This window comes from Helicoverpa armigera, chromosome 19 (genome assembly GCF_030705265.1).
Source record: "Helicoverpa armigera isolate CAAS_96S chromosome 19, ASM3070526v1, whole genome shotgun sequence".
Lineage (NCBI taxonomy): Eukaryota > Metazoa > Arthropoda > Insecta > Lepidoptera > Noctuidae > Helicoverpa > Helicoverpa armigera.
This window is the reverse complement of record NC_087138.1, coordinates 6,043,149-6,066,474: the sequence shown is the minus strand read 5'-3', so window position 1 is coordinate 6,066,474 and position 23,326 is coordinate 6,043,149. Positions and strand designations below refer to the sequence as shown.

Below are 23,326 nucleotides of genomic sequence, written 5' to 3'. Positions count from 1 at the left end.
AAATTAATATGCCTGTCAAGGAAGTGAAAAACAAAATGGTGTCCTTGTGTGGTTCTTATCGTCGAGAGAAAAGCAGGGAGAAAAAAAGTCGTATAACAGGTTCAGGTATGCATTTTTATACTTAAAAATATGAACTTACAAATTATTTGATAAAATAATTACTTGTTATATACTACTAGCTTTTGCCCGCGACTTCGTTCGCGTGGAATAGTGACTGAATTGATTGAAATAAAATTTATTCCGGACATACAGCGCCATCTATTGGTCAAGAATCGGCACTCTTGACCAATAGATGGCGCTGTATGTCCGGAATAAATTTTATTTTATTTTTGTAATAAAAACTATCCTATGTCCTTTCTCAAGTTCCAAACTATGTCTGTACCAAATTTCACACAAATCGGTTCAGTAGTTTAGGCGTGAAGCAAAGACAGACAGACAGAGTTACTTTCGCATTTATAATATTAGTTTGGAAGTTTGGATTTAAATTTAAGGAAATGTATTTATACAATTAAAATATTTTAAATTTTGGAAATATAAATTTTATTTTTGTTCTGTTTCAAGCGCTGCAGATGTTTATAATTCAAAGTGGTTTGGATATCCTTATTTCCATTTTCTTAAGGATAAAAATGAAACTGGTGACACTCGGGAAACGATGCCGAATGTAAGAATTTTTAACTATGCATAATGATTTTGAAATGGTATAGAACCATTAGTTATAAAATGTTCTGCCAAGTGCAACCGTATTTCTTTTGCGTTATTAGAACTACGCCTTGGACACGCTGCAATTGGTGCGAATGTAACTTCATTTATTTCATTTCTCCATTGGCCAGGAATCATTGCGCCATCAAGTTCTTTGTCAAACAATTCCGGTGAAATAAGATTAGTTGAAGTATTTTTTCGGATGTAGTTGTACAAATATACAGCTGCTAAGACTACCTTTGTTGCTTTATTTGGCTCTAGTAAGATAGGTTTTCTAAAAACGCGAAATATGGCACTTAATATTCCAAATGCATTCTCAACGACACGCCGAGCTCGGCTAAGGCGATAATTAAATATTCTTTCTTTAGAACCATTTTCTGGGTTGCCCTCAAATGGTTTCATGGTATATTCGTTGAGTGCAAAGGCTTTATCAGATAAAATAAAATAAGGAACTTTTGTTACATATGGTATTTCCAATATCTTCTCTTTAGGCACGTTCAATTCTTTCTTTTCTAGCTTTTTATACAACGTTGTGTTTTTAAAAACACCACCATCAGAGATTCGCCCTTTGCTACCAACATTTACATACAAAAAATTGTAGCTAGCATCAACTAATCCAAAAAGCACGATCCTTGGAAATTGTTTGTAATTATCATAATCAGTGCCACTGTTAATCGGTGCCTGCAACATAACATGTTTTCCATCCATCGCTCCAATAGCGTGGGGAAAATTCCATTTATTTTCAAATTCATTTGATATAGCAAGCCACTCTTCTTCTGTAGATGGGATCTGTAAAAAAATTATAGAGTACTCAGCATGACAGGACCCTCCGCTGTTTGAAAGTATTCAGACTAAACGTATTTGGCCCCTATGAGTGGTTGTATTGGGTACTATACACCACTCCATATTTGGCCTCTTTTAGTGGTAGTCCGAAGACGTTCAAGCAATGGAGAATCCTTCTAGAAAAATATTTAAGATATCGCTACTAAGGTACTTGAAAGTATTAAATACTACGGACGTTAAACTTTAGCTTCCAATCGGATTAAACGTAGGGTCCTGCCAAATTATATACACATTCACACTGCACCACAAATTGATCTATTAATTAAAATTATGTTTTCAGGAGGCAATACCGGAATCTTCACAAACTTCTGACGTAGAGAGACACACAGAGACTGAAAACGCTCCGACCAAGTCGCAATTGCCGGAGGCTAGCATCGAGGAAGCGCCACCACCACAACTACAAGACCTAGCCTCGGAAGCTAGCATGCCTTCACCATCAGAACCTGCTCGTAAAAAAAAACGACATAATCCAAAGAAAACGCAGCCACAGGAAGATTCGGCAGATATCATGCTCGCAGAAGCCCTTGAATGCTTGCAAAAGTCTTCGATCGACATCACCGATCCATACTCTTCATTTGGAAGACACATAGCCAACGAGCTAAGAAAATATGATCCGCACACATTAGCGAATGTTAAGAACGCTATCAATAATATAATTTTTGAAGCCGATATAGGGAAATACGCGCAACAACAAATTAATACAGGATACTATACACAGCAGTACAGTAATTCCTCTACAATGGACTCATCTGGCACTTCATCATCAGCATCACATACCGCTACGTCTTCTCATGCCATTACACCATCACCAGATGCCAATGTTGGATTCGAAACTATCACTGAATTGTAATTAAAATAAACAATTGAATTTTAATTTTGTCAAATTATTTTTATTTACCTTTACATAATCACTTAAGGCTTCAATAATAGCGTCACAAACTTCTGGAACCATTCTTGAGATACTCTGCTTCGATACTCGAAATAAATATTGCAAGCTGCTATAAGAATCTCCGGTTGCTAAAAATCTTAAAGTTATTAAATCTCGTTCCTTCACAGTGATTGCTTCTCTGTATTTTGTATCGCACTTATTGATTTTATCAGACAACAATGAGCACAAATTTTCGAACTCTTGTACGGACATTCGTGTAAAATTATGTACAGTCTGATCATATACTAAATCTCCAAGTAATCTATTTCCATATTGGTGGCGACGCTCATAAATTTTTCTAATCCAGAAGCGTCTAGGTTTTTTCTTGATACGTGACTGTTTTCGTTTCTTTAAACAATAAGCAGCTAGGAAAATAGCTGCAGCTGAAAATACACGACTGTCCATTACGAATACTCTCGGACTTATGATGGCTCAGCCTGCCTCGCGAGGCGGCCTCGTGTAAATTGAACAAAACTACTGAGGCTGCCGAGGGAGCCATCGCTCGCGATCCGGACACCGAGGCTGCCGCGCGAGCCTGTACGCTAGGTGGGTACGCGGCTATTACCAGATAATATACGTCATTACCGCTTCAGTTGAATAACTTTGAAAATCGATAACTTCTGATATTTTTGTTGGATTTCAGTGCCTTTAGTAGTTTTGTGATGAGTATTATAAAAACTGATTATTTTTAGTGTTAAGCACGCATTTCCGACCAATTTAAAAAAAAAAAAAAACAAAATAAATAAGAAAGAATCAAAACAGCGGATCCACCCACACAGCGATCAAGCGGGCGCCTTTAGAAGGCGACGCTCGCCGTGAAGACACCACTCGCTACCAGGGGGGTGAAAGTTCCATACAAATCACAGTACCAAAAATTTGTAGCAAAACTAGCGCCACCTTGTGATTAAGGTTAAACATTATTAAGAGAGTATTGTCGCATTTTTTCAACAGATGACAGCAGCTACAATATTTGGTGTGAAAATGATTAATATACGGCATTATTTTTCGTAATTAATAAAATATTTCTAAAATAATCATACAAAAAGGACCATGGCCATCTGTGCCCCAGTAACGCCCAGAGAAAGTATATTACAAGATAACCCTATTAAATAAAAACTAGAATTATGATGATAATTTGAAGTCTTAAAAAGCACCGGTTAAAAAATAAAAAAATAAGACATTCTTGTTGATATTGCAATACATGACATCGTTTCAATCATGCTTTATTTATTACGGTCTGGAATCTCGTCTTTTGGCCCATGTATATATTCATTTAATGCATACAATATATTCAAATAACTGACATGTTTATCTAATAACATACAATTAAGTCATGAATTCATGGTGATCATGAAGTTCCTAGTGAAAAACTAATAGCAATGCTGTCTATAAACGATAAAATGTATAAAAAACCAGTGGGAATTTATCATGTTTAATGTCCAATATCTTTTGAATCGCTTTATATAGTGCTTTATATAATATTAAATCTAGATATCTTACAAATATGGCTGTAAAGCTATCGTATGACATAGAACTGGAATTTGGGCATTGCATGGCGTTGCTGACTTTTGTCTCCATACTAATATGGGCATGATCCTTTATGAATGCGAGTAATTAAAAAATAAAGAAATTTTATTTAAGTCTATAGCATAGATAATACACTAATACGTCTATAGTACTCTATGAGTCTGTCGATGACAGATTTTTCAAACTTGACCGTTTTTTTTCTGTTCCGCTGTTTTCGTTGCTGTGTTGTGTTGATGTTAAAGTGCTTTTGGATAAGAAAATTGGACGACTTGGCTTTCTTCCTACGGATTCTGACACCCGTATTTATAAAGAAGTAAAAGTAAGTACTTGAGTAAAAGTAATTACTTAAGTAACGATTTGTCTTCTATTGTTAAGTAATTGCTCAAACTTAGAACTGTCAAAAGTTAGAATTCTCAGCCAAGTAATAGTCACCATTTCCTTTACGACAAAGCACTACTTTGACGTTATTTGAATAAAAATGGACACTTTGGATAGTATCGAAGCGGTTTTTGCTGTTGTAGACAATATAGATGATAATATATTAGAGGAGATAGAAGTTGCTGAACCTAGAAATCCCAAAGTTTACTTTCGTGATGTGGATCCATTTCATGACTATTCGGAAGATTGTTTTAAAAAGAGATTTCGTTTCACCAAAAGTGTTGTGAGACATGTTATTTTACCGAGAATTGAAGACACTTTACAATCAGAGACACAAAGAGGGCTTCCTTTAACTCCACTGTGTCAGTTGCTAACTGCTTTACGTTTTCATGCCACTGGAAGCTTTCAGATTGTATGTGGAGATATCATGCATATTTCTCAATCGACAGTGTGTAATATAGTGAAGAGAGTTAGTAGAGCATTGGCATTGCTAATGCCAGATTTTATCAAGTTTCCTGCAAATTTGAGGAAAACAAAGGATGATTTCGAAAACCTTGGTTGCATTGGCAGAGCACCTGGACTGAAAAATATTGTAGGAGCAATCGATTGCACCCACATTAAAATCACCAGGCCTAGAGGTATTCTTCATACAGAGCAGTACCGGAACAGAAAAGGATATTTTTCATTGAATGTGCAAGTAGTTGGTGGCCCTAATTTGATGATATATGATATAGTAGTACGTTGGGCTGCCAGTACACATGATAGCCGAATTTATAGAAACTCGCGTTTAAATATAAGGTTATGCAATAATGAAATTGATGGGGTGTTACTTGCTGATGGAGGATATCCTTGCACTACCTAGTGCAAGGATATATGTAAATAATAGTATAGTAATATTTTATTATTATTCATAAACAATAAAACTAAAACTGTATGGAACTGTTTTAAGCTTTCACGGTTTGAACTTTAAACTAATATTGTTATTACTTACTCAAAATAAAAAAAAACAATCATGGAAGATATCCCATAACAATATTAGTTTATAACTGTATGAGTACTATGTGCCATGTGGTCATCAAAGTATCATAAATACCTCACTGCAATACCGCTCATTTGTTAACAATAAAGCATTCTTTATTTCAGACATTTACTGACTCCAGTTTCAAATCCTAGAACTGCACAAGAGGAGAGCGATAATAAAGTGCAAATAAAATCAAGAAATTCAGTAGAACGTTTATTTGGAGTTTGGAAAAGACGTTTTCCATGCTTACAAATCGGTTTAGCAACCAAACTTTCATCAACAGCCAATATCATAATGGCTTGTGCAGTGCTCCACGACATTGCAGTAGAAGTAAATGACATATTTGAATTTGATGACACCGTGGACAATAATGCACATCAGCCTTCTAACACAACAACGACAAGCACAACAGGTACCAGTGATGGTTTGGTACTTCGAGCGAATATAATTTCACGCTATTACACATTTTAAATGAATTTTAAAATAAAACCAATATTTTCACTTACATTATATTTTATTTATTTACAAGAAAAATCCAAAGTACATGAAAGGGTTTCATATTGATTCTTTGTCATATTTTTCTAATTCTTTTTGTTTTATTTTTATTTCAGTTTAAAACAAATTTTCTTTGTGAACCCTCTCTATAACTTTAATCTTGAGTTCTTCCTCATGCATTTTTTTCTTAAATTCTAATTCTTCTTCCAATATTTTACACTTCAGTAAATCTATTTTATTAATTCTCAAATTTTCATAACTCTTTTTGCTAGGAGTTTTGAACTCTATTTCCTTTTCCTCTTGAGTAACTTGCATTGTTGCTTCTGCTGTTTTACACCAAGCTTCATTATTGGTATCCCCTAATATGACTACGCTCCCTGAAAAACAAAAAATAATTGTCACAGAATAAAATGATAGATGCATGTACTACTACTAGCTTTTGCTTGCATTCCACTGCACTTTTCTGGGTTCCAAAGTAACCTGTGTTAATCCAGTTTATAAGTTACCCCTATTGCATTTATATTATTGTGATATGGTTATTTATGCTGTAAGACATAGAAACCAATTCAAAAGAAATTTTGGGCAGTTGTTGTAGGCATGTTTGCAAAGTTTTCTGACTATTAATAAAAAGGCATTTATACATTTTAATCTCTTACCATCAATATCGCTGTCAATATCCACAGCAATGTTAGTAAGGATATTTTTATCTATATCCATGACTTAGGAATCAATAGGATCCATATCCATAAAAGATGGCCCACCTCCTGTTAAGTGGCGAATATTTTCTTTTGTTTTAGACTCCCTTGCCTCTGCCTTCATGTTATACCATAGCTTTATTAATTGTTTTGTAGATGCCTGAAACAATGAAACGTATGGAATTAGAAAAGTAACTGCATAATACTAAAATGACACATAGGAAAAGACCATGGTACACAAATGAAACTACATATTTGTAAATAATAAAAGTATACAAAGCATATTATATTTACCTTTTGAGTAACAATACAGGATTCATTGAATTCCCTCGCTATATTCTCCCATGACTGCTTCTTTTTTAAAGCACTCGTAGCGTTTGTTTGTTTGCAGGTTAGGATTGTATCATATTTTTGTATGATATTCAAAAATAAATCCTTTTCCAAACTCGAGAACGGTTTCTTCATGTCTACTTCATTTATATTTTGAAATTCACAAAATAAATACACAGAGTAAAATAAAGCCTTGTATAAGTTTATACCACGGAGGACAGAAGACTAGCGGAGATGCCCTAAAGCAGGTAGGTCACGCGCCTTCAGGTAGGTCAAATACGTCACGACTACGTCACGGCAGGCGTGGATGGACAACGCCCACATACCGTCCTTCACTTCAAATTGACATCTTGTCATCTAGTCGTATTTTACCACAATTTGAATATATTTTATTTTTTATTTGATAAAAACGATGAAGTGTGCTGTTATAAATTGTAGAAATTGCTCAGGATCCAAACTCAAACATACTGACAGGATAACATTTCACGTGTAAGTAATATTTTAACTCTAAAACATATTTTTTGCTAGAGACATCTGTCGTCGAATAGCTGAATTTTTAGAAGTTTTTAGTGAATTTGTATTATTTTCGTATCAATGCATACTATTAGTACCAATTTTGGCTAAAATAGCAGCTTCATTTTTACTTGCATGCTAAAAGCTTTTTTATACCTTATTTACCAACCAAAACAAATAAAAAACCATAAATTTAAAAATTTCTAAAATACGCCATCTTTCGGTAAGTAGTTGACTTAATATTTGAAGTAAAATTGCGTTCGTCAGGCCAGATAGACCAAAGTCAAAGTCAAAGTCAAAGTCAAATCATTTATTTCATTTAGGCCTTTACAAGCACTTATGAACGTCAAAATTATAACTAAGTTTGATTCTAGTTGCCCATTCCAAAAGTAGCTTCCTATGGAGAAGAACGGGCAAGAAACTCCATGGTTACTCTTTTTAAAAATAATATAGTATTACAATTTGTATGTATTGATACATACAGTAAAAGCATGACCACGTTGCAATAATAATAAGTATTAATTTATGAAAATATTATTTCATAAATTAATTATTATTTCCTTTTTTAGATTTCCCGTTAACCATGATATAAGAAACACATGGATACGCATCATAAATAAACCAAACTGGATACCTACGAAATATTCCAAAATATGTTCCATACATTTTGAAGAAACTGATTTCTATGAAACAAACTGATTTTTGGAAGGCGAACGTGGGGCTAAAGCCAACACGCTGAAGCCCTTTAGAGACAACTTTAATGAAATGGCAACACAAAACCGACGATTATCCCTGTATACACTATAGAAATGTACCCAAGGACAATCCCCGGTTCTGTGTTAAACTATTGCTAATTATGGAATAAAACTACTAGGGCTATTGGGATGGGATGCTAATGGACTGGGAATGGGGATAATTATGGTACTATGGCACCTGCCGATAACGATATTTGCACACGTAAAAATGGCAGGTGGAGACTTATTATTTTACGAAAAATAATAATCACGTAACCTAAATCCAATATGGCGGCCGTCCCAAAGTGGCGGATTGGCTAATGAAATGCAGCCCTATGAATTCGGTATGAAAAATAAAAATAATAGTTTTTAAACTATTATTTTTTACCTTTACAAGTGGTTCAGCCACCTTGATGGTTATGCGTTCAAAACTACAGATGTAGTTTTATCAGTGTTACCAGTCGTAGAAAATTCAATCACCCATACTTAAAAGAGGTTTTATTTGAAAGCTACAATTATTTTAAAAATTATCACAACTTTTATTTTTTTATCTAAAAAACATGTTTTTGTTGAAGATTACTCGATAAGTGAATATGAATATCTTTGTTATGATGGATGAACAAGGATGTTCCTGTCTATCGCTTTATAGAATATTTTTCTGTTAATACCTACTGTGTTATTTTAAATAAAATTTTTTACGAAAATTTTTACACATTTATTTATCTTGATCCTCAGCAATATTTAACCTATATCTCTCTTCCCTTACACACTTTTTGACTGTACTTTTACTCAGGATAACATTCGACGCACATCAAATACCTCAACTAGTGGATGCGTCAATATGATATAGTTGTGAAAATTTTAATTTGAATAACGCTGTCCCTAAAATGTTTAATAAAATTTTCATTGTTCTTGGTGAATCTCATAATATGGCAACATCGAAAAGAACAACAGTCATCATCAGTAAGGTTCTAGAACAAAAAGAACAAATTTTCGTGCTTGTGACGCCATAGTGGCTAGTAGACGAACTAACACAATGACATAAGTTGATACTTAAGTAACACCATGGGGGTATTTTAGACCCGTGGTGAATAAAAATGATTTTTAATCGAGTCTCCGTTTAATGGTTCCTAGTAGAATCATACCGAATACCGCTGAATCCGGTTAGACTGGAAGCCGACCCCAACATAGTTTGGGAAAAAGGCTCGGAGGATGAGTAGAATCATACCTATTTCATTTCTGAGCGGGTAAATGAATTGTTGTGGGGCAAGTTCTCTGCACCCGATAATACTTGTATAAGTATTATTTTTCTAACTTTTTTTATCTTTCTCTTTTTCTTTGGTCATTTCAAATGAATGCTTCTTCAAACTTTCTAATTCAATTACTATGTAAAGAATTATTAAGTTTGAGTATTTACTTCACTTTTTAGTGGTCGGTGTTAGTTTAGGGTTAGACCTTAATTGTCCTATTCCACGCTATAGTAGGGGAGGCGAGAGTGCTAAATCGGGAGTGACTCGAGCGTCAATGAGACCTATTAGATTGCGAAGCTTAGATGATAAGAAGAAAAAAATGTCCTGACATACACACACTTTCATCGGTGGGTGGAGCGGCTATAAACTTTCAAAAATGTAAAAAAAAACAGTTGCATGGACATACTGGAGCGCGTCAGATATTAATAGCATGCACGTCCTACGTCATTTTGAAAACATACGTATATTAATCTGACTGTTTCCATGGTGGGGGTGGTAGTAGGTAAGGGTTAAAAATGGGAAAAAAAATTTTTTTATCGAGCGCGTCAGATTATCAAAAGGGGTGTTAAGTGAACCAAAACGAAGGCTCTTATGCAATAATCTGACGATTTCGACGTGACCTAAACTCGTGGCCATTACTTGAAATTGCAAAAAAAAATCGCCATTTTGAAATACTCGAGCGCGTCAGATTAAGATATATATGGTTCATTTATGTACCCTTAACGTAATCATCTTATAATCTGACGATTATCTGGAGGAATTCGCTTAATCTGACAATGGAAAGTTATTTTGCAAACCTTTTAACAAATTGAAGAACTGAAAAAATTGCAAGTAAATAAACCAGTATGTACCTATTCTTTGAAGTACAAAACTTTTATTTATAAGCAAATAAGTATGAAAAACATAAAGGACAATGGACACAAATATACGGAACCTCGTACACTCCACCAATAGCAATGTCATACATATCATTGTATAGTATACCTAGGCCTTTTTATCTAGAACAACCTTTAATATGACAGCTTTGTTGACGTTTGCCCGTCCTGAGATATAGATCAAAAAGTTTGTAAAAGTTAAAACTAAATAATCCATTGATATCTCAAGTTTTTAAAGGAATATCTAAGTGCTACTACGAGTATGTCTTCTAAGTACTATCAACTTTTACACACTTTTTGATCTATATCTCAGAACGGACAAACATTTCAACAAAGCTGTTATAATAAAGGTTGTTCTCGATAAGAAGGCACATACAATGATATATGTATATGACATTGCTATTAGCGGAGTGTACCAATCTGCTCATACATTACATACATTTCTATAATAATTACATTTAATTATAATGACATTGATAAATATACATGTGTCATAAACAATACAATAGAATCTATAATAACATGGCTTGACGGAAATAATCTACGCGTAAATCTTACAAAAACTATTTTTATTCAATTTAATACACATAGATAAATCTAAAATCTAAATACTCTGCCTAGCCTTTTTCCCAGCTATTTTCATACAAAACAAAATACGTATAAATTTAACTTAATTTATTAGTTTAAAACCATCCAGTAGAGTTGCGCGTTGCCACTCTTGCAGAACAGATAGAAAGAGGTAGCAGTTGCTTTCATTGATGAAGCGACACTACGCGCGTAATTTGTGAACCACGTTATGCAGAGTAGAGCCAATGTTAACCGGATGACTAGGCCACCACGACCTGTATAAAAAGGCGAAGTATACGAAACGGCATTTCTCGGTATCACGATAGACAAACAATGCAACTGGAAGGCACACGTATTTAACAAAAGTATCCAATAAAATGAATCGTCTTCGTTAAAAACAAAATATATCTGCATACCATGACCAGTAACTTCCTGAGATTAGCGAGTTCAAACAAAAAAACTCTTCAGCTTTATAATATTAGTGTAGATTATTTAAGACCCAAAATGTACTATCACTTATTGCAAATGAATTGAATTGAAAAAAGAGAGAGAGGAATAGAAACTTGGGAGGAGAATACCGGCATCACGTAGCTGCACGCTTTAAACTTTATCGATTAATTTTCCTTACTTCGGCTTACGGGAATCGTCAGATTTTATATTTTTCGTGAACGTTGAATTACTCCCTTCAAAATAAAAAAAAAAATAGCCGCGCTCGAGAAAGTCAAGATGACGTTTTTTTTTTACAAGTTTGTAACCTTCCTACTTCTTATCGTCAACCGCAAATTGTCAGATTAGTGGAATATACACTTTTTAGCATATAACTAACTTACCCTATCTTAATCTGACGCGCTGGAGAATGTCAGATGATAATTTTTTTTTTACTAATCTGATCCTTTATTCTAGAGGCGCGGCTGCATATACAGGGCTTATATTTGGTGGAGGTGTTAAATGGGGTAATAGGTACCTCCCTATATACTAATCTGCCGCGCTTGAGTAAATCCCGAAATCCCTTCTAGGCCTCCCCTACTACTAGATGGATTTACAAAAAATGGGTGGCTTCCCATAAAAGGCGTATAAGGGTGGAGCACGGGTGGAGCCAGTAACGTTCCTCGTCCCCCGCTCACCCGAATTTTGGCGCGTTGCTTTGTTAGGAGATTTTACGTTAGGGCACCTCCGCTAGTCTTCTGTCCTCCGTGGTTTATACAATGACCGGTACTATTTGACAGAATTGAACGTATTATCTGTCTAAGTAAAAGTTCACGAGTCGGCATATAATCCATGTGTCAAAAGTAAACATTTAAATTTAGTAGGGTTATACCATGTCAAACGTTTTGTTTCTCCAAGCATTCCTGTTTTTGTACCAACAAAATTATATGACAATAATATACTTTTTACAATTCAAACTACTTTATACAACGCTATTGTTATTATGAATGTAAAATAATGTAATATAAAAATATTATTGCAAGGTTTTGTACAAGTAATCTAGACCTTATGTTTGCTATTTTATGCAACGAAACGTGGTCACGAAGTGTTGCCACACAGAAACAACCATCAAGCGTCGACTATTACTTAAGCATTTGCTCAAGTAAGTAACGTGTGTTACTCAACTATAGAATGAGATTTTGTATTTAAGAATTCTAACCATAAGTAATGACTTAATTAAGAAATTACTTAGCAACAAGTAATTACTTCTTTATAAATACGGGTGTGAGATCCCAGCATACCTGTTACTACTTGGCTTTGAATTTGGACACCGATTATTCCATTCGCGAGACCTTGGCAAGATATCCGGACTACTGGCGGCTCACGATTGTGTTTTGATAATTGGATTGAAACCAGAGAAAAATACTTGAGGAAAGGCATGGAGTATAACTCCAAAGAATTTGAAATTGAAAATTCAAAGATATTTCCTCTATTTGATACGCCACATTTGCTCAAGGGAGTCAGAAATAATTTGTTAGAAAAAATGCTCAGTTTACTCAGAATCGGGAAACAAAAAAAGGCTAAATGGGAACACATAGAAATGTTGTTAGAATTAGATGATGGGAGGATTGGATTGGATGGTTAGGATTAGGGGATGATGAAATAAGACTTGTCAATAAATTAACAGAAAACATATTGATTTCTGACACTTACGCGAATATTAGACATTTAAATAAAAGTACTTTTACGGATTTTATCGCGGTTATATTATATTATTTAATCCCGACGTTTCGGATCCTTTACAGCATCCATGGTCACGGGCAGACTAAGGTGTTGGTCGTCTTGATATATTAGTTACAAACAGCTACCCTACATTTTGTTAATTATTATTGACAATCCGATTCACGCAAAACGAGCTAACTGTATCCTTAGGTCGAGCAGTTGTAGGCTTGGATTTTGATTTAATAGTTTCTATGATGGGATTCCAAGCAGGTGGTATGACCCAGCCATCTTCTCTATTGAAATTTGGATGTTTTTTAATTTCAATAGCCTCGCGAATCATCCTAGGTAGGAATCGGTTTTCTTTTGCAAGGACTTGTGGTTTATCAAATCTGATGTAATGCTGGGCCTTGTCTAGTGTGTGTTCACAAACTGCTGACTGTCTGGAACGGCGGTGTTTGACATCGGCGATGTGTTCTTTTACGCGGGTCCCTATGCTTCTTTTAGTTTGGCCTATGTAAGAGAGACCACAATCACATTCAAGCTTGTATACACCCGCATCTTGTAGAGGTATGTGACACTTGACAGGTGGTAAGAATTGACTAATCTTCTTCAGCGGCTTGAAGTAGGTTTTGATTGAAGCTCGCTTCAAGATGTAGCCAATCTTGTCTGTGACTCCTCTTATGTATGGAAGAACAGCAGGTAGACGCTCAACTGTGGCTGGTTTCACGCGGGTTCTGCGACGAGGGCGCGGTACTCGGAGCTTGTTGTCGTGCAGTACTTGCTTAACATGTTGAAGCTCAGCACCCAGGTGGTGTTCTACACGCAAGTGGATGGTGTAGCAATGGGCTCCCCAGTATCTCCCATTGTTGCTGATATCTTCATGGAGGATTTTGAGGAGCGAGCCCTGCAATCTGCACCCATAACACCCAAATTCTACAAGCGGTACGTAGATGATACTTTCACAATACTACCATCTGACAAAGTCACAGCATTTTTAAATCATCTTAACTCCATAAACCCCAAAATTCAATTCACTATGGAGTCAGAGGCAAACAACTCCTTAGCTTTCTTAGATGTTTTGGTTATCCGTAACCCTAATAACACCTTGAGTCACACTGTGTATCGGAAGAAAACCCATACAGACAAATACCTTCATGGTGAGTCCCACCACCACCCAACACAGTTATCTACCGTTGGTAAATCATTGTTTCAGAGAGCACGTGGGATCTGCGATGAACAACACCTGGGTGCTGAGCTTCAACATGTTAAGCAAGTACTGCACGACAACAAGCTCCGAGTACCGCGCCCTCGTCGCAGAACCCGCGTGAAACCAGCCACAGTTGAGCGTCTACCTGCTGTTCTTCCATACATAAGAGGAGTCACAGACAAGATTGGCTACATCTTGAAGCGAGCTTCAATCAAAACCTACTTCAAGCCGCTGAAGAAGATTAGTCAATTCTTACCACCTGTCAAGTGTCACATACCTCTACAAGATGCGGGTGTATACAAGCTTGAATGTGATTGTGGTCTCTCTTACATAGGCCAAACTAAAAGAAGCATAGGGACCCGCGTAAAAGAACACATCGCCGATGTCAAACACCGCCGTTCCAGACAGTCAGCAGTTTGTGAACACACACTAGACAAGGCCCAGCATTACATCAGATTTGATAAACCACAAGTCCTTGCAAAAGAAAACCGATTCCTACCTAGGATGATTCGCGAGGCTATTGAAATTAAAAAACATCCAAATTTCAATAGAGAAGATGGCTGGGTCATACCACCTGCTTGGAATCCCATCATAGAAACTATTAAATCAAAATCCAAGCCTACAACTGCTCGACCTAAGGATACAGTTAGCTCGTTTTGCGTGAATCGGATTGTCAATAATAATTAACAAAATGTAGGGTAGCTGTTTGTAACTAATATATCAAGACGACCAACACCTTAGTCTGCCCGTGACCATGGATGCTGTAAAGGATCCGAAACGTCGGGATTAAATAATATAATATAACCGCGATAAAATCCGTAAAAGTACTTTTATTTAAATAACAGAAAACATGTTATCAAGAACAAAATCCCAAAGATGCAGGTCAAATACGCAGCCCAAGTCTTCAGCCAGAGAGTGTCTAGCGCCCTACGATTTTCATCAAGTAAGTATGTTAATAGTATGCATATAAGACTTTCTTTAATAATAAACTCAAATAATGTATATTTTGTTTGTTACTAGCGACCCGTCTCCACCTCACATAAGGTGATTATAAATTCGAAATTGTTATGTTATCACACCAAAAACGGCGAAATCAATTTGATTGATGACTAGTTTATAGACTGAGATATGATACTTTTTACCCGGGTACTGGAAGAAATTACCTTGGGACGTGAAGAAAAGCTAGTAAACAATAAATTTACATTATTTGATAAATACAATTTGTTGTCACAAATTTATATTTGTTTCCGCCCATGGTTTCATTTGTGTCCCGGGAGAGCTACTTCTGTCCCCTGAATAAAAAGTGTCTATCTCCAATCCCTCTCTGTGCCTAATTTCATCTCGATTGGTTCAGCCTGTAAAGTGTGATTACGTAACACACAGATAAAATTACTTTCACATTTCTAATATAATTAGGGATGAAAGATAGTCTAAAAGTTTTCATCGATTATGCTACTAGTAATCTATTATTTTTAGTAAATGACTCTCGATTATTACATTACGTTAAAACAAGCATTCACTCTTTGTTTCAGAACACAATATACTTCCTACAGAAGGCCAAGAAACTGCAGAGTTTCTTTTAATTTTCGACAAGTTATTTGATTCATTTAATTAATGGTCATTCTTATGAAGGATCACCTAAGAAATATAAGCAATGCCTGACAAATTATTCACCCCATTTCCAACTGTGGAATGAAATGTTGCCGATTTTAGAATCAATTAAATTTGAATCAGTAGTTAGAAAAAATAATTCTGTGTTGATTAAACATGAATCAGTTCCGTCTGTTAAAAATTGGATCCACAATATACGTACATTTAAGGAAATGTGGCAATATTTAAATAAAACCCGAAATTTCAATCAAGACCCACTGGAAAATTTCTTAAGAAGTATAAGGAGTAATGGTGTGCGTAATGTGAATCCAAATTGCAATCAATTTACCAATGCATACAAAACTTTGCTGATTAATAATTTTAATTCTGTGCATTCTGTTGGAGCTAATTGTGAAGATGATTCTAATAAATCATTTCAATCAATTATAAATCTGCTTGATGATAAATCTGATGATTCGAATAATGATGATTTTGCATGTGACATTAATCCTTTATTAAATGTAATGAATGAAATTAAAATTGACGAGAGTAAATTTTAATAAGAATAAAAAATAAAAAATCAACCAACGAAGATCCTTTAAGTTCGCTAACACCTAATTACAGTGTGCGTAAAATATTTACTAAAGACCAAGAAGAAGTTCTGGCTGAATATATAGCAGAATGCTGCAAAGTATTTTATGGTTTATCTACTTAAGATGCTTGCGAAATTGTTTACGAAACCGCTGTCGTTAATAATATAGAAGTACCTCAAAAATGGCATGACACAAAGCAGGCAGGAGTTGAATGGCTATATGGTTTTCGAAAAAGGCATCCGAACATCACTTTAAGGACACCTGAGGGGTGTAGCCTTAGTCGGGCTACCTCGTTCAATAGACATAATGTCACTATGTTTTATGACAACCTAGAAAATGCAATGTCTCGACACGAAATGTTTGGGAATGGAACTAGAGTGTATAACCTTGACGAGACAAATACTATGACTGTTCAAAAATCGGCCAAAGTTTTGGCATTAAAGGGACAAAAACAGGTGTCAAAAGTCACAAGCGCAGAAAGAGGGACTCTGGTGAGTTGGAGGTAGTTTGACACAATAAAGAATATTTGTATTCGTATTTGATGGATCTAGTCTACCTACTCATAGTTAGTTTATTTCAATACTTTCAAAGTATAAAATGTTGACCTAATTGAATATTGAATATCTTTGTTCAGTGATGATTCTATCTGACTTGATGAGAAATGATTCTTTCTTGCCTGGCTTTAAGGTCTCTGCACACAGCGGGCGCGGCGTGGCGGGACGGGACGGCGACGCGACGCTACGATCTAGTACATTGTGTCGCGTCGCCGTCCCGTCCCGCCGCGCCGCGCCCGCTGTGTACAGAGACCATAAATGTATCCTAGAAATAGAAAATATAAACACAGTTTTTGCCATATTTTTGGTCATTTGTATGGGGGAAAGAGAGAAAACTCTTCTTGAAAATGAATGTTTTCTGGGTGCAATTCATCTAGATCCAAGAGTAAATTCAATGTTGTCAAATCAACAGCTGGAATTAGCTCGTGCCCATTTAGTCCAAACTTATCAAAGATATTTAAGGTTAAATTCGACCGTTAGTGTAAGAGAAACAGAAAATGAAACTCCAGATGATCCCATACCATCAACTTCATCCTTGACAATTTTTTGTAAACGCAGTTCAGGGAACGATATCAAGATTTACCGCATTTAAATCATAATGACAATTTGCAAATTAGTTTGCTTGCTTTTCTTAATGAACCGTTGCTTCCTTCTAATACAAATATTTTAAATTATTGGGAATCAAACAAGATTACTGATCCACAATTATACTTAACGAAAGGCAAGCACTTCAACAACTTGAAAAGCAAGAAAATGTAAGTATTATGCCTTGCGGTTTGTTCATTTTTACGGATTAATAGGCGATGATAACTGCCGTAAAAAAAAATCAATCTAGTGCAGTACAGCAAAACAAGATACAAATTTTAAAATACAACAAAAAGACTTGCACCAGCACAATAAATAAAAAATCAAACTGGTTTTATCAAATACAAGGACAGCTTCACGTTACTAAAAGACGATTTTGTCTGCTCGGCATCTAGGGTAGAGAAAATGAATCCTAGCTTACAGAACGTATCGAAAGGGACGATAATTTCTGGAAGACACAAATGGAGTCAAAGCTGGTCAAATTTTACATGAAGTGTTTATTACCGGAAATTGTGGACAGTAGACATGCACGTAGAATGCCAATGAGGATGTTAACCTTACAAGATGACAAGGAAATGAAAATTTTAATTATGTGGACTCTCCAACGATGCCATCACCTGCGCAAAAAATCGGCAATTCTGTACAGTCCATAGCCCTGTCACCTTCTGAGACACAATCAGAATTGCAACCGGCCACCAGTTCAAGAGAAATAAATTTTGAAGAATTTTAAGATGATTCATGTTGTACAAGATTCTATGTTAGTTTAAGTATTTTAGTTCTATTATGTCAACATAGATGGCGTTGTGCATTTTTATGCAAATCATGAATCGCGGTGTTGAGATTCTCCGCGATTTAATGACCCTAGTTGGGAATTTGTAATTTTTTGTGTTCACCAAATATATAATTTGACTAGCTTCTGCCAGCGGTTTCACCCGCATCCCGTGGGAACCTCTGCACGAACTCGGATAAAAAGTAGCCTATAGAGTTCCTCGATAAATGGGCTATCTAACACCGAAAGAATTGTTCAAATCGAACCAAAACAAACAAACTCTTCAGCTTTATAATATTAGTATATTATCAGAAAACGAAAAGGTAAACCAGAGGCAAAAATGGAGAGAACAGAAAAAAAGACAGAAAGCGAAAAAGACTGACCTTGAAAAGGACAAAACTAAGAATAATGAACCTACATCCTCTAAAACACCTATTAATATATGTATGAACAAAAAGCATGTATTAACTATTAGAAGGTTGCGGCGTATGTACGAAAATGCTATCAATAATAATAAAAAGTTGTGTAAAATTATTCAAAAAACAAGAAAACAAATATACCGTTTATTGCACTGGACAAAATAAAAATTGGTTTTTATTTGCAGCGCTTGAACCTCAGTTCGTCAAAGGATCGCGAAATCTGTTCTATAAAACAGATTTTGATGAGTCTTACCAAGAACTGAACTTCTTGATGAAGAAATTTAATGTCAACACTATTCCTCCACTTTCAAATACTATCCCCTGAGGGGTGAAATCATCGAAGAAAGAGGAGTATTGTTTCAAAATTTGTCCCCCTAATGCCATTGAGCAGAAGAGAGTTTTGAATAAAAAGAAAAGAGAATAACAAAAAGCAAAACAGCATGCGAGAGAATTGAAGTCAGCGAAAAATCTGTTAGGATTAACTGAGCCAAAAAAGAAAAAAAGAGTGACTTCTTTGCTTGCAGAAATAGATTCCGATTCTAGTCAAGAAGAAGTTGTGATGACGAGTGAATAGTGATAGTGAAGACATCGAAATGCCCCGTCGGAATCAGAAGAAGAGGTAATTAATGAAGAACTAGTTAATCATCATCCTCCGAGCCTTTTCCCAATCATGTTGGGGTCCAGCTGAGTACCAGTGCTTTACAAGAAGCGACTGCCTATCTGACCTCCTCAACCCAGTTACCCGGGCAACCGGATACCCCTTGGTTAGACTGGTATCAGACTTACTGGCTTCTGACTACCCGTAACGGCTGCCAAGGATGTTCAATGACAGCCGGGACCTACAGTTTAACGTGCCATCCGAAACACAGGGAAGAACTAGTTAATCCTGAACACATAAATATTGGAGGTTTCCTGAAGCTCTATTTAAGTATAATGTGACAGAATATGAAGTATCATATCTCAGAATAAAGCAGGGTCTTCTAAGTTTATATTTCCAATTTTGGAAGACAAAGCAAGTGTGGATGTTAGAGATGTAGTTTTGCAATTACCAAAACCAACTTTCTCCAAAGGAACATCTCGAACATCGTCGCTTTTACACGTCTTACCTCCCAAAATAAGGAACTGTGAAACATGTGTCTGTGTGAAGCACTCAAATATGCAATTTTTGGTGGATACATTAAAATCACAGGGATTTCTCCAGGAGAAAGAAAGCTTAAATGACATCACTTCAGACTTTCTTTGTGATTTTAAGTCTAAAGAATGTATGTTTGGAGAATGCGATATTTGCGCAGATAAAAAAAAAATCAGCTAGTGATGATCAGGAAGAAATTGAAGTTAAATGGTTTGAGTGGTCTATGAAAGAGCATCAGGGTGGCCAGGGTGATAAAATGAAAAAAATAAAAAGAATGATGAAAACTGCTAAAGTGGGCACACTGAAAGATTTACTAAACAAAATAGAATTACAAAATTAAAATTTAAAATTACAAAATTAAACTACATTACATTCAATTCAATATATATGTATAGTTGCTGTATCAACCAGGGTCCTAGGTCATACCGCTGGCTCAGTTTTTTTTTTGTTTTACCCTCATCATTAACATTAAGTCGTATGATAACCAGAGCAGCTCTCGAGCCATTGCTGAATGATAAGATAACTTGTTTGAACAGCTAAGAAGTAAAGTGGAGAAAATGAAGAAATATGACGAGTAATGAATACTACTTTCTGATTAAGTAGCACTTGCACCACACTTTGGATCACAGTTTATAACTGGATTTATTGATGATGGCAAAAACAGGATGAGAAACATAGATGACCATGCATTGCTTTTTATGATTAGGGGATTAGTAGAAATTATAAACAGCCTTTGGAATATACATTTTGTGCCTCTACAACATCAGCTATGGAATTAGTCAGTCAGATTAAAACAATTATTAGAAAACTGAAGTCCAAAGGCTTAAAAGTATTGGCAACAGTTTGTAACCAAGGCACAAGCAATGTAAGTGCCATAAACTGGCTAATAAATGAGACTAAAATGAGCTATGCAAGAAATAGTAAAGAATTCTAAAACAACATTTTTTTAAACAGATGGTGATGAAGTAGTGCCCTTATACGATCGCTCTCACATTCCTTTTATGAGAAAAGGAATAAGAAATAATTTACTGCAAGCAAAGGACAATGGGCACTTTGTCCGTACAAACTTAATCCCATGATTAAGTACCCGCTCCAACAGTAACGTATGATATATCATTAGAAAGGTATTTACGTGAAGAATAATAAAAAAGCGTGTTAAAAACTACGGGGCTTGCCTCAATTACCTGTCCGATCCGAGTAACGATCAAAATTGAATCGACATAGAAACAAGTGTGTCATCCATATATGCAAATTCATGAAGAGGCATATCGACCTATCCGAAGAACATAGTTACTTGTAAAAATGTATCAATTTTTTTTTGTTTCATCATCCTCATGATGATGAAATGATGATTTGTTTGTCGTATTTAATTTAGAATAACAAGAGCTATCTAATGGTGTATTTATTTTCTTTTTATGAAGCCTATTTTCGAAGTTATAATGTGCCAAGAACGTAATACGTAGCAATATTTAGAAGAATAGCGATTCATGAATAGATAGATCGATGTACGCGGGCCCCACTCCGCGCTACCGCTGCCCGCGCGCTGGTTACTTCGTCATTCACGGTCGTGTTGGCGGGAGGTGTGTATGTGTTTGCTTGTGCATGGGTGGCGGTTAGGGCTTTCAATACCGGTATTACGGGATCCCGTAATACCGTGATCACGGATATATTTTGGTCTTATTTCAATACCGGTATTGACGAGCCAATACCGTGATTACGGTATTACAATCTTTTTATAATTTTGATTATTGTGGTTTGTTGTAATAAGTAGCAGGAAGTTGTATTAAATAAAATAAATAACTACATACTCCTAAGATGTACCTATGTACTCATATTAGTCTCACACTTCACACTTGTGTATTAAGCGCCAACTTTTATCTCCAGCATACCCGCCCGCTCCTATCTTAAACGATCGGATTAGTCGGTCCAGCGAGCCAAACGGCGTTATTGTTTTGTTAGTCAGTACTTAGTAAAGAGACATCTCATCACTAGGATGTATCGCCAATCTACTTGGCAACGCTGCAGAGACTCCAGAATAGACCAGATTTCAACCGAGTCGAAGGCCTTCTCATAGTCCACAAATGCTAGACACAGGGGCTGATTATACTCTTCGGTCTTCTGTATAATCTGTCGCACTGTGTGGATGTGGTCTATGGTGCCGTATCCGCTCCGAAACCCAGCCTGCTCCGGTGGTTGGAATTCGTCTAGTCTTCGCGTAAGTCGGTTCGTGATCACTCTTGAGTACAGCCTATATACGTGGCTTAGGAGGAAAATGGGTCGATAGTTCTTCAGCTGGGTTTTGTCTCCCTTTTTGAAGAACAGGACGACAACACTCCTACTCCACGCCTCTGGAGTTCTCCCTTCAAACAGGGCGGCGTTAAAAAGCTTCTGGAGCTCCCCCAGTACGGGCTTACCACCTGCTTTTAATAGCTCTGTTGTAATGCCATCCTCGCTAGGGGTTTTTTCCATTTTTGAGCTGTCTCAGAGCGATCTCGATTTCGCCACTGCTGACTTCTAGCAGGTCTTCGGTGAAATGGCGTGTTAATGTGGCTCTAGAATCCTTATTTCCGGGATCAGGTCGAGATGCATGCGATGCGTATAACCGGCCATAGAAGTTTTCCACTTCCGAAAGCACTGCCGGCACCGAAGAAATGACTTCTCCACTTTTTGTGGTCAGCTTCGTCAAGTGGCTTCTTCCAAGAGATTGTACGAACACTTTTGAACCCCGATTCAGCTCAATTGCTCTTTCAATTTCAAGAGTATTGGAGCACCGGAGGTCGCGTCGTACGTGCTTGTTGATCTCTTGGTTTAGAGCCCGCTTAGCTGACGAAGTGACAGGCGGGTTTTCACGTCGTTTCTTCATAAGCCCCAATGTTTCTTCCGAAAGCTTTGATTTCTTGCCATAACTCTGCATGTTACAGAATCTCGAACCTTCCTCCCTGAGGATCCGAACCACATATTCGTGGTTCTGGTTAACGTTGTGGTTTCCAGGGCGGCAAATCGGTTCTCCAAAGGAGATTGCCACGGGGCAGGTCCCTTTTGTGGTATCGTGTGCCTGAATGGAATAATAACCTAAAAATATTGTTTATTTTTTTGTTTCCAAATTATTTTTTATACAATTTCTTTCACCCTGGGAATAAAGTTAAAATTAATTAATAGTTAAACATTACGTCGACATCCGTTTGATTGGTAAACAAAAAAAAGTTGCCAGATATCAAATAACTATTGAAAATTACGTATTTTAATCAATAGAGTAATCGATATCAAAACAAAACAGTTATTAAAAATAAAAAAATACAATTATTTTTAATTATTATTCTAACTATATTCATGATAAGTCTATATTGTTGAACAGATAAGATAAGATAGATAAGATAAGAGCGATTTTAAATTAAAATAAAAGCCTTACGTAATTTAAAAACTTAAATCGATTTATTAATGATTAAATATAATTGCTCTGGCAACATTTACTTG

The 23,326-nt window shown here is 36.0% G+C and overlaps 4 protein-coding genes and 1 long non-coding RNA gene across 5 annotated transcripts; 3 read left to right on the top strand and 2 right to left on the bottom strand.

Annotated features, from left to right (window-relative positions):
• Positions 1-567: 567 nt before the first annotated feature.
• Positions 568-2,392, top strand: LOC135118244 (uncharacterized). Its single transcript, XM_064039570.1, has 2 exons — positions 568-661; positions 1,823-2,392. Exons 1-2 carry the CDS (start codon positions 653-655, stop codon positions 2,390-2,392), a joined length of 579 nt encoding a protein of 192 aa, XP_063895640.1. The 5' UTR covers positions 568-652.
• A 2,032-nt stretch (positions 2,393-4,424) lies between these two features.
• LOC110380315 (putative nuclease HARBI1) lies at positions 4,425-5,237 on the top strand. Its single transcript, XM_064039569.1, has one exon. The coding sequence runs from the start codon at positions 4,476-4,478 to the stop codon at positions 5,235-5,237; it is 762 nt and encodes a 253-aa protein (XP_063895639.1). The 5' UTR covers positions 4,425-4,475.
• Positions 5,238-5,272: 35 nt separating this feature from the next.
• LOC135118218 (uncharacterized) lies at positions 5,273-7,119 on the bottom strand. Its single transcript, XR_010277435.1, has 3 exons — positions 6,881-7,119; positions 6,548-6,746; positions 5,273-6,268 (listed from the first exon to the last, which is right to left on the bottom strand). It is a non-coding gene; the product is annotated as an uncharacterized LOC135118218 (long non-coding RNA).
• A 5,904-nt stretch (positions 7,120-13,023) lies between these two features.
• On the bottom strand, positions 13,024-13,844 carry LOC135118243 (uncharacterized; the record flags this gene model as incomplete). Its single annotated transcript, XM_064039567.1, has 1 exon — positions 13,024-13,844. A coding segment is annotated over one exon (684 nt), but the record flags the coding sequence as incomplete, so codon positions are not given.
• LOC126055522 (uncharacterized) lies at positions 13,824-15,034 on the top strand. The gene has a single exon (XM_049844992.2). It carries the CDS (start codon positions 13,845-13,847, stop codon positions 14,895-14,897), a length of 1,053 nt encoding a protein of 350 aa, XP_049700949.2. The 5' UTR covers positions 13,824-13,844; the 3' UTR covers positions 14,898-15,034.
• The last annotated feature ends 8,292 nt before the right edge of the window (positions 15,035-23,326 follow it).